This window comes from Ursus arctos, unplaced genomic scaffold (genome assembly GCF_023065955.2).
Source record: "Ursus arctos isolate Adak ecotype North America unplaced genomic scaffold, UrsArc2.0 scaffold_1, whole genome shotgun sequence".
In the NCBI taxonomy this organism is placed as follows: Eukaryota; Metazoa; Chordata; class Mammalia; order Carnivora; family Ursidae; genus Ursus; species Ursus arctos.
In genome coordinates, this window is record NW_026622763.1 from 11,374,994 (window position 1) to 11,387,188 (window position 12,195).

Here is a 12,195-nt window from a genome sequence, read left to right on the forward strand (position 1 = left end):
AATACCAATTTGAGGCAAGGATGGTGCGAGCTTCCCTTTGCTGCATGGGAGAACGAGAGAGAACCAGATGTCTATCACTTGAGGAAAGACTGTCTTACAACTTAGCTCTCCTTTTCAATATCTCCCCAAACTGTTACAAACTAAGTATCTGACTTGTTCTTTAGAAACAACCTCGTCCCTTACTTGTGTCAGAAAGAAAGCGCAAAGGATGATGGAAATCATGTAAGCAGGGACCCCTCACATCCCTGCCACGGTTGAAATTACTTACCCAAATCAGCAACCCAGGTCTTATGCTGGTTAGATCCCGCAGAAAGCTATTCAGAAACCAATGTTAACACAGATTTGCCCCACGATCCTCCATGCGTGCGAGGCAATGAGCACATGGACACAGCTGGAAAAGGGACATTGTTACAGCAGACTCGATGATGAAAGTCATCTGTGCCTGGTGTCTTACCTCATCATACATGAACTGAAGCGTCAGGGCCGACTTGCCAACCCCTCCACTGCCAACCATGATCACCTTGTGAAGGGCCAAGGAACTCTGGCTCTTACTCTTGTTTGCGGCCATCCTGCTGGTTTTCTGAGGTTGCGACACACGAACAGAAGACCTAGTTGAAGAGCTGCCAATGAACAAGACACAGACTTAGAAGCAGTTTGATTTCTACCCAACTAAAAATCAAATGAAATCCAAATGCACAGGAAAGGTTAACCCAGACATTCCCACAGAGAAATAAATCTTCTCGGTTCCACGCAGAGATAAAACAACCCCTCCAACAACCCCGCAAGTCATGTACCACAGCAGAGCCAAAGAGAAAGCAGGACGGAGAGAGGGAAAAAATGGTACAAACACCCAACGCCTGTATCGCTGGGGGGGGGGGGGGGGGGAGGACAACCTGCCACTAAAAATCAATATAGCCTCAAAGTGCTTCACTGAGGCGGAGTGACCCAAGAGCTCCGAGTCCCACTTTCCACCCCTACCCCAAGGCATCTGGTACCCCAGAGAACACCACCAGCACTCAGGGACCTCAGCCTCCACCTCTTTATTCTACTCCTCACCTCCCCTTGTACCTCTACCTCCTGGCACACACACTCACACAGCCCCCCACACGGGCCATGGAGGTACTCAGGAAGGGGATGAGTAAATGCAGTTTTTATAATAAGTACCCCTTCGTGGCACATGACAGCGTTAAAAGGAGAACTAAATTATTTTCTCCAAGTGTATTTAAAGTGGTGAACTGAAATGAGTTAAGCTTTTCTATTAATAACAATTGATTAGTCAAAATCAGCTTAACATCAGATGTGAGATAAAAAGAGGCAAGAATCCCTGGAATTAGTGGGAAGATAAAATTTTCCAAATAAGTTAATTTAACAGATACCTGGAACTTATTTTAATCCCAGTGCCAATTTTTATTTTAACCAATGTGTATGGAAAAGCCTATTTCACATATACCACAGGGTGCAGAAAAGGACGTGGGGCTGGGCATCTCATGGGCCTGAGCCTGGGTCTGCCATTTGTGAGCTGTGAGACTTAGAACTATTTGATTTCTCCAAGTCAGTTTTTTTATCTGCAAAAACCAACCACCCCCTACCTTGCAGGATTCTCCTGAGGATTAAATGAGACAACATATGTGAACGACCTAAGCATAGTGCCTAGCACCCAGTAGAAACTAAATAAAGGCTGGTTTCCTTCCTAGCAAATTCTAACTTTTTAAAATTTTAAATATTTTTCTAATTACAATTTGACAGGCTTACAATATGTCAGCATTACTGCTGACCAGGTAACTTGAAAACATCACCACTAGAACAATAAATTACACAGCACACACGTAAATCATCCACGCAAAATAAAACAACACTGCTGTAGATCAGTGGTTTTCATCCTTGGCTGCACAATGGAAATCACCTGGGGAGCTTTAACAACATCCTGATGTGTGGGTCCCACCCCAGAGCTTCTGATGGATTTGGCCTGGCATGCAGCCTGAGCATGGGGACTTCTAAAAGCTTCCTAGGTGATTATAGTGGATGTCCAAGGATGAAAAGTTCTCTTACATGCAGAGCTGAGCTCAAGAGAAAATAAGAAATCCCCATGGTAGGGCAAAAACAATCAGGGCAGTAAGAGCTGCTATTCCTGCAGTCCTGAATAGCTGCTGTTCTTGGTCACTTAGGATTTAACAAACACACAGGGCTAGGAGACCAGCTGCCCAGGCCAGGTGGGAGTTAGAACTGAGACCTCTTCTCAATTGTGAACTGAGAAGACAAGGCCCTTGGGGGAACACACCTACAGGTAAAGAATGGACTAGAAAAACATTTGTTGACCAACAGGGGACAATGACAAGGAAGTCTGTCTGACTGGGCCCCAGCTGTGTGGAAGTGTACCCAGAAAATCTGTGACCATAGCATTTCTCCAAAGCCAAGAAATTAACATAAAAAGCGGTCCCAGGCTGGTCATGGTGCTGGAGCACAAGGCAGAGTGACAAACAAAACCTCCCTGAGAGGACAACATGCAGTAAGACAGATCAGGATAGTCATAGCTAAAACCCACAGATAGGGCCCACAATTCCAACCTATGACACACCTAAGAAAATCACCATACACAGGAGCCCACATCCACAACAAGCAGGACTATTCAAAAGACCAGTGGTTGAACAAGAACCCCTCTGAATGTCTAAAGTACTTTTATAAGTATTTAAAACACAAAGTTATAAAACAATGGGGGGGAACCTATCATTTTTTTTCTCTACCTATCTTTGTCTCATTGGCTGGGGCCCTGCAGATTTAACTGACAAAAAAACGGACTAACAGAGAAAAACAAACAGGAGCTTATTACTGTGTGCGTCTCACATACACACACAACTCAGTGATAAGTAACTCAAAGGGTCGGTTAGAACTTCGGCTCACATGGCGTCTTAACAAAATAATAATATATTTCGTTGAGAAGTGATAAGACCAAAAAACAAAGGACTTTGCACTTCTAAGGGCAACAAATTGTGGGAAGACAAATACTATATAGGAGAAACTGAGAGACGATGAGAGCTGGTGAGTACAGTGTGTTATGCAGGTTTCTCTGGTGCCTCCTCTGGGCTGGTAAGAGTCCAGAGCTCTCAGGTGATTCAGAATAGCCCTGCCCCTCCTGGTAGAGAGGGGGAGGCACAGAATTTTATTTTGGTCTGTTACTTTTCAACTGCCTTCAGCTCAAAATAATCCTAAGTCAAAGCGGCATATTTTGGGATAGCATACTCTGAACCCTTTCAGTGCTCAATAGAAAGTGTAGGAAACGGGCTTCTGGCTGGCTCAGTCGGTGGAGAACGCATCTCTTGATCTCGGGGCTATGAGTTCAAGCCCCATGTTAGGTGCAGAGATTAATTACAAATAAAATCTTTTTTTTTTTTTAAGAAAGAAAATTTAGGAAATATCTAAACTATCTTTAAAAGAGAAAAAAATCACTTATGATTCTGCCACCCAGAGATATTCACTATAAACAGGAGATTTCCTGCCAGTATTCTAATCTATATATTCCTATATTTAAAGCCTATTTGAGATCATATTTGTGTGATTTGGCATGTTATCTCTCACGTATTATAACCATCTGTCTTCTCAGAGCAGACTGAACATAATTAAATCTTTTCTTGATGATTTAAGGACCATCCTCAGCATGAGATCAGTTATGTGAGCAGCCTGGGGCTGCTGTGGGTAAAATCGGTTGTCTGCTCATTCTGCCCCCTTCCACAGAACCTCAGCTCACTTGCCTATGCCAGGCCTTCTTTCCACTGCTCCTTTTCTAATTATGTGCTTTTTAATAAGTGTTCTAAGCAATTAACTAGATAATTAAGCACATTTGAATTGTGACTAAAATAGAATAAATGGGATAAGGCGTGGGCCTCCCCAAAAGGCTTCACTTTAGGAAAGTGAAACAGCTTTTGGCCTAATTTCTGGTCCACAAAGTGTTTCCCAGAGAGCTCAGGTTGGTGCATGAGGTTGGAACCTCCAGACCATCCACCGCACAATTTCTCTGAAGCAACCTTGCTTCTACGAATAATTATAGTTGTATGAAAATGGAGAACTAATCTTCCAGGTTGGGGTGGGGGAGGCTTTCAAACCCATGCAGACATCTATCAAATTCTGAGCTCTTCTTTTCCAAAAACAAAGTCAATTTTTCTAGAAGAAACCATAATAAATGAACTGAAGACTATTCAGCAAGTCTAAAGATATCTGCTAAAGTATCTGTGCTCAAAGCTCAAAAACTGAAATAACCACGGTGGATATTTCCAACCCACATACCCACTTTGGTCGACTTGACCTGATGAAGGGAAAGATGGGAGAAAGGCAGAAGGGCCAGCCAAGTGCCTATCACCAAACCGATCCTGGAAACTGGAAATGCTGACCTCCAGGCTCCTGACACTGGAAATAACAAATCCCTATTTGTTTAAGCCACTGTTAGTCTACTTATTGTTGTTGTTTTTTGTTCTTACTTGTACCAAAAGTGTTCCAGAAACCTACCTAGTCTTTGACTCAAGAAACTCCAAGTCTAGTGATTGCGACAGATTAGTAAACGATCACAGTGCAGAATAATAAATGCGGTGGCATAAGAACGACACAAGGGATGCTCTTCCCAGACCACAGAGGAGAGACAACTAAATCAAACTAGAAGGTCAGGGAAATTCTCCTAAAGGGAGCAACACAGGAAGTGGGATTTGAAAGAGCCGACTCGATAAAGAGAGGAAGAGAAGTAACAGGAAGAAAACAAATCAGCGCACTTTAGGAAGTGCGTGTTGATGATTGAATGTTTGTAATTGACATGCCTAGCCAATAAATGTGTTCTTAAAAAATAATACAAGTATCCCTTTTTCCCAACATTTTGTTATGAAAAGTTTCAAACTTACAGCAGAGTTGAACGAACTGCAACCGCGAGTCCGTATACCCACCACCTGGATTTTCCAATGAGCGTTTTGCTCCATTCGCTTTACCACAAACCCCATCATCTGGCGTTCCTCTCCCTGCCCATCAATCCGTCTTATTTTTTGATGCATTTTCATGTAAGTTGTAGACATCAGTACACTTTATCCCTGACTTCGACGGAGACAACATCTTTTACAAAGCAATCATACTCCCCCCGACGGCCTTCACTAACAATTTCAGAACTCTAAGGGGTTAGCAATCCTCCTAAATCACTTCAGCAAACTATTTGGGTTCATGGCCAATACATGAAGCCACAACACAGACCTTCCCGGAGGGGAATTCGGGTTCATAACACCAAGTCCTGGCATGGCTCTCTCTCTTGGTCAGAGGTCTTTTACAGGGGACTTGAGAAACATACCAGTGAACACCCTTTACTAGGTCTCTACTTACTAACAGGAAAAGTCATTTTTGTCCAAAAAACATTTAAGTGCTACTTTGTGCCAAGCCGTGGGTCTCTGCCTTTAGAAAACTTAATCCCCTAAGGTTAGACATACAACTAAAGCATTTTATTATAATTTCCCACATGCAATGATAAAGATGTACAAAGTGTAACAGAAAGAATAATGAACTCGGGGAAAGAGAATCAGGAAAGGCTTCAGAACTGAATAAGAATTCACTCAGCAGACGGGGGTGAGAGAGGCGAGCTTTCCATGCATAACTGAGAATACACGCTAAGGAAAAAAGGCACGAAACACCATAGCGAGTACCAAGTATAGGATGGGGAAGTGACTGGGTGAGGAGTCTCCAAAGACATGTTCACCTACAAATGGGCCTAAGATGCCATCTTAAGAAACCTCCCCTGGAGGAAATGAGAAGCCATTGCAAGGTGTGTCCTTCACCCCAGCCAGCGTGTAAGGATAAAAACACACATTCCTGTGTAGAAAAATGAGCCACTCCAAACTAAAAAAGCTTCCTTCAGATGGTTGGGCAGGGAGGCAAGGGTGGGGAAATGCTTTTCCTATGTCATGTTCTATGATACATTCTATGATACATTCATATGAAACATACTGGGGATTTACCCCAAAGATACAGACGTAGTGAAGAGAAGGGCCATATGCACCCCAATGTTCATAGCAGCATTGACCACAATAGCTAAATCGTGGAAGGAGCCGAGATGCCCTTCAACAGATGACTGGATTAAGAAGATGTGGTCCATATATACAATGGAATATTACTCAGCCATCAGAAAGAACGATTACACAACATTTGCAGCAACATGGACAGGACTGGAGGAGATTATGCAAAGTGAAATAAGTCAAGCAGAGAAAGACAATCATATGGTTTCACTCATTTATGAAACATAAGAAATAGGAAGATCAGTAGGAGAAGGAAGGGAAGAATGAAGGGGGGGTAAACTGAAGGGGGAATGAACCATGAGACTATGGACTCTGGGAAACAAACTGAGGGCTTCAGAAGGGAGGAGGGTGGGGAACTGGGATAGGCTGGTGATGGGTATTAAGGAGGGCACGTATTGCATGGTGCACTGGGTGTTATATGCAAATAATGAATCATGGAACATTGCATCAAAAACTAGGGATGTATTGTATGGTGACTAATATAACAAAATAAAAATTATTTAAAGAAAAAGAAAGATATTTTCACTAGGGAAAAAAAAAAAAGAAATAGGGCTCTCTACCACTCAGCATTAATTCAAAGACCAGAACACATTCACTGGCGAAGTAAAGTTTTTATAGCAAATCACAATATATAAACCACGCTGATGCGTGTTAGGAGGAAGGAGTAGTTTCCAGTGAACCTTAGTCCCATAGGCTAATATAATCATTAGTCTTTAGTTAAACCGAGGCTAGGAGAAAATGAGTTGGTAGGTAGAGTCAAAATGCCACCTTGTCTATATCACAGGATTGTCCAGAAAATCAAATGAGAATTTGAAAATGCAGAGGAAAACTTACTCCTCCAGACCCCCTCATAAAATTCAAGTGTCCTAGGTAATAGGGCCCACAAAAGCACAGGGGAAACTCTCAAACACTGTACACGTGTGAAAAATTGCACTTGGTACTTTTTTTCCAGATAATGTAACTTGAGGTAACCTAGATATGTACTTCAATCTCCCAAAATATTATCCATGTTTTTTATTTAAATTCAATTAGCCAACATATAGTACATCATTAGTTTTTGATATAATGTTCAATGATTCATGAGTTGCACGTAACACCCAGTGCTCATTACATCACGTGCCCTCCTTAATACCCATCACCTGGTTACCCCATCCCCTCTCCCACCTCTCTTTCTGCAACCTTCAGTTTGTTTCCCGGAGTCAAGAGTCTCTCATGGTTTGTCTCATGTTTTTAATCCATTAAATAACCATCAAAAAGGAGAACAATCCTAAATCTGGGACAATTTAAGCACCAAAGTAATTAAGGACAGTAATAAAAACAGACCATTGAAAAATTAGGAACTTGTGAATCCATACCTAGGATAAGTATTAAATAAACAAGGGAAGAGGCAGGGAGGGCTCTTGCTTCCAGTAGAACGTCCAAGGCAGACTGATAAATGTAAAGGGTGCATCTAAGTTGGAAAATCAACATTTTGTAATGATCATAGTAAAGACTGGTTCCCGCAAGAATCATTAATAGATGCTAAATCTAAAGGGGAGATCTGGATGAGGAACAGGATATTTGCATGGTCTTAAAGTGTCTCCATACATCACTTATGAATCAGAATCTGCATTTTAACAAGCAGCACTGTTTAGGTGTCAAGGCAAATCCCAATTTATTCATACCACTTTCTGTTACAATCCAAATTCGGAACAATCTGATCTAAATTAGGGTCATGAAGCACCCTCCCCCCAAACAAAACAAAAAAAACAAAACAAAACCCCAGCGCTTTCAAATATGAAGTAACACAGGAAACAGATGGATTGCAGGGATTGTCATAAAAAAGCAAAATGCAATGACACTGTCTACTCAGTAGACGTCATTTCCACTAGTATTGAAAACCCACATGGAATCGTATTTCTTAGCATCTAACGCCAAATTATTCAATAGTTGTAACCAAATAAACAAGCTGAGGGACTGTACACAAGTGTGTGATGACAGCACCTCCCTTCCTGCATTGAAACCCTATATCACTGTCATCTTAATGACACACAAACTTGTGGTTATTGGTCAAGAGGTTCACAGGAACACGGTGGGGGGAAAGATAGTGGCTTATTCCTATGTATGTTGCCAGGATCTAGAAGTCTGACCTCCAGTGGATTAGAGATCTAGACCCGCCTAGAGGATAAATAAAGGAATGAATGAATAATGAGGGAAGAGTTTTAAGAAATGAAAACAAGGACACATTTTAAACGATTTTCCATGACGCACACCGTGCCACATTTCTCATCAATGTTCCATTAAGGAAACAGCGTCTTGAGTGTTCTATTGTGAACACTGATTCTAGAAGGTACATCATTAAAGTGGCAGCCCTCCCCAGAGGTTCTTTTTATGGCTTAATAAATGCTGTTAGCTACAAAAGTAATAGTAATTTAAAAATACATCTGCGCACACGCAGACACACACTTGGGAGCCAAGGTGAAGACACTGGTCAAAGGTGGACAATTAAAGATCACTAAAGACAGTAACTGCAATGGATTGAAATATATCAAATTTGTTCACAGTAATACTTTAAGTGCGTCTTTTTGGTCACCTTTGGAGGACTAGGAAAACAACTCATTATTTTGAAAATTGGTCAACACAGGGAAAGAATGAAAAATGCATTGTGCTTCTCCTATACTCCGTATTATCGGGTGACTAAATACAGCTGATTCTCGAACCACATGATGGCATTGGGGCACCGACCCTCCCACAGTCAAAACTCCACATATAACTTTTGACTCCCCAAAAACTTAACTACTAATAGCTTAGTGTTGACTAGAAGCCTTGCCAATAACATAAACATTCAAGTAACACATATTTCATATGTTTTATGTATTCTATACTGTATTCTTACAATAAAGCTAGAGAAAATGTTAAGAAAACCGTAGGAAGAGAGAATACATTTACAGCACTGTACTGTATTTATCGAGAAAAACCCACATGTAAGTGGACCTGCACAGTTCAGACCCGTGTTGTTGAAGGGTCAACTGTAACAGATGAAGCAATGTTTCCTTCCACAAAATCTTCTAACAAATCAAGGAATGACAGAACGTGGGCTATCACCATTTTGCGATTCCTCACGGATTAAGAAAATCTAGGCCCTGAGCATCAAAGTCTGCTAACATTACAAAAAAAAAAAAAAAAAAAAGACAACTTGACATTACAAGCACCTTGAAAAAGACAAATAGCCATCAACGATGTTGTCTTGTGAAGAAAGCTTCTATGGGAATTATGGGAAATATAGGAGACAGGAACATGGTGAGCGTCACCACACAGACACAGCGCCGGCAACATAAAAACTGGAGGAAGCTCTATGGAATAAGCCCCCCAGCCTCTTCCACAAATAAACTGCAAGAAGAAAGAGAGATGGAGAGGGAACCTATAAATTATGAGAACTAAGAGACATAAAGTGAGCGAAACATACGGACCTCAATTCGGATCCTAAACACGTAAGAAAACTGGGGACATCTGAATGTTGACTGGGTTTGATAATATTAAGGAATTGTTATTTTTAAAAAATTCCCAGTTACTTACTGGAACCTCCTTACAAATGAAGTGAAATGACATACGGGATTTGCTTCAGTTATCAAGGGGGAGGGGAGCGAGGATACAGATGAAATAAGACCGGCCGTGAATTGATAATTACCAAAGTTGACTGATGGGCAAAAGGCTAACTGGTTACACTGTTCTCTGTACTTTCATACATGTTTGAAAATGTCTGCACTGTAACATTTATAAGACATAATGACAGAAAAGTGGGTGCCTGGGTCGCACTCCCGAAGAGATTCCAATTTAGGAGCACTGTGCTCTGGCACCTGTGTTCGCAGGCTCTCCAGATGACTCCGATTCATGCCTAGCTTTGAACAACATTCCGCTGGACCTGACGCTCTTTGAGAACATTCTCTGTCTTCCTTAACCACTGTTTCACTCATTACCTATCACAGAGAACATACATATTAATTGAATTCACTAACTAAGGTTGGAGCCATTTTATCACCTTAATTCTATAAGTAGAACACGGGATGGCACCATGAACCCACCTTCAAATGAAATTCTTATTTTCTGTTAGTCAGCGGTCTCACAATGAACACTCTCCTGCCACCTTTGTTTTTACAAAGGCCATGCTACGTTGCCATCTTAAGAAAACTGATTCACTTTTTACAATCTGATTCAAAACTTTTTGAGAGTTTTCAAAAAAAAAGTTTTCATGTGAGTTTTCCAGTGTCTGGATGGTGATGACAAAATCTTACCTAATGTCTTCCCTAGAGGCATTTAGTTTTCAGTCAGTCCACAAGTGAATGTTTTCCTCTTCCTATTTCCCTCCTAACTATGGACCCTTTTTCACACTAGTCTTCTATTAATCTCCTGTTCTTCAAATTCAAGTAACAATAATTTCTATAACTTCACTCTAAGGTTTTAAAGTCTTCAGAAACAGGGGAGCCCTGAGTAAGTGAGAAAGAAATTTTTTAAGATTGTCTGTCTTGGGAAAAGCATAGAATTTTACCAAAGATAGGAAAAAATAATGAAGACTTAAAATGATAGACTCACTTCAAATAATGAAATACATTTAAAGAAACAAAAAAGTGATTCTGACTTGAAAATGTGTTCTTAGGGGCGCCTGGGTGGCACAGCGGTTAAGCGTCTGCCTTCGGCTCAGGGCGTGATCCTGGCATTATGGGATTGAGCCCCACATCAGGCTCCTCTGCTAGGAGTCTGCTTCTTCCTCTCCCACTCCCCCGCTTGTGTTCCCTCTCTCGCTGGCTGTCTCTCTCTGTCAAATAAATAAATATAATCTTTAAAAAAAAAAAAAAAGAAAATGTGTTTTTAGATTTTCACAAGTTAGAACAGAACAGAAACTCTAGAAACCAGGAAATAGTGTTTTTTTTTTTAAATACTTTACCAAATTCTATCCATGTCTAAATTTTAATTTTTACTAAATCAGGTTTGGAAGATTGCTGGTACATCTGTAGCAACTTCTTGCAATCCTAGTTCGAATCATCCATAAAAACAAATGGATAAGCCATGTTACATCGCAAGTTCCAATTGAAATGCTTAGTTTTGATAGGAATGGTCACGGGACTGAATCATCACGAAGAATTCTATTAAGTCTTCCAGCTCTCCTCCAAGATAAAAAAGCAGAGGACTACTTAAAGTATGTTAAGTATATTAAGAATAACCAGCCCTTTTGGCAAACATACATCAGTAAAGATTAGTTCAAAAAAGATTTCACGAAATAACACACAACTTTATGCTAATACATAATTTATGGTACTGTATGCCTAGCATTTTTTTTCTAGAAACTGCTCCCCTCCACCGTCCACCTGGTTATTACAGGACAGGGGAGAAGGGTGAGGGAGATAAGACATGCCAGGTTGGTTCATGGCCCCATCCCCTGGGACAAACCGACTGACCCCAAGGAGGGCACCGGACCCAAGCTAGGGAACTAAGCAGCCAGGCCCATGATGGCTACAGCAGGGACAGGAAGCCCCCAGCAGAAGTAAGACCGCAGCAGCCCTCCTGCAGCCCTTGGACAATGTATTTTCCTTCCCAAAAGAAGCGCCTCCTGATTGCTGGGATTTAGGAATGTCAAACTTCTGATTCTTTAATAGATGCCAGAAATTTGGAATTTTATGTGAAATCACCCTTTTTAAAATGTTAATAATTAAATCAATTTTTAAAAGCACTGTGAACAAACAAAGCCTGTCTGCAGGCCACTCGTTTTTGCAAACTAGCAGCTATGTTTTTTGCCAAGCAGCGAAAACCCATCTACAGCAAGAAGGAGAGACAAAGCCAGCACATGGGGAGGAAACACGGGGACAGTTTTGGCAGCCTTCAGGAGGCTGGTTCCAGATGCTCCTGAGTCCCAGCCGCGTGCTGGGCCCCTTCCTTGGCTTGCTTTTGCTTTTCCATTTCTCCGCTGAGTCAGTGACGTGCACTGGTGTCCACCCAGTAAATCCCCTCTGTGGTGTGAGCTCATGTACCTTAGGTTTCAATCACTTCCAACCAAGGGAGTCCCAACTCACTGTACATAACGGCTTTGAAAATACACATACTTGCCAAGTCCAGGGAATCAGACCCAGGCAGGCCCAGGGGGAAAATGTAACGACGCAAAAATACTTCATTCTGCATGAGTAAAGCATGA

General features: G+C 41.5%; 1 protein-coding gene across 5 annotated transcripts in view; it reads right to left on the reverse strand.

Moving 5' to 3' along the window:
* Positions 1–12,195, reverse strand: part of RALB (RAS like proto-oncogene B) — a 44,928-nt gene that overhangs the window by 19,152 nt on the left and 13,581 nt on the right. For all 5 annotated transcript variants that reach the window (XM_026510159.4, XM_026510160.4, XM_044388280.3 and 2 more), the window contains exon 2: positions 455–620. In XM_026510159.4, the coding sequence (XP_026365944.1) occupies positions 455–568 (114 nt within the window). In that variant the 5' untranslated portion in view covers positions 569–620. The remainder of the gene's footprint in view (positions 1–454; positions 621–12,195) is intronic.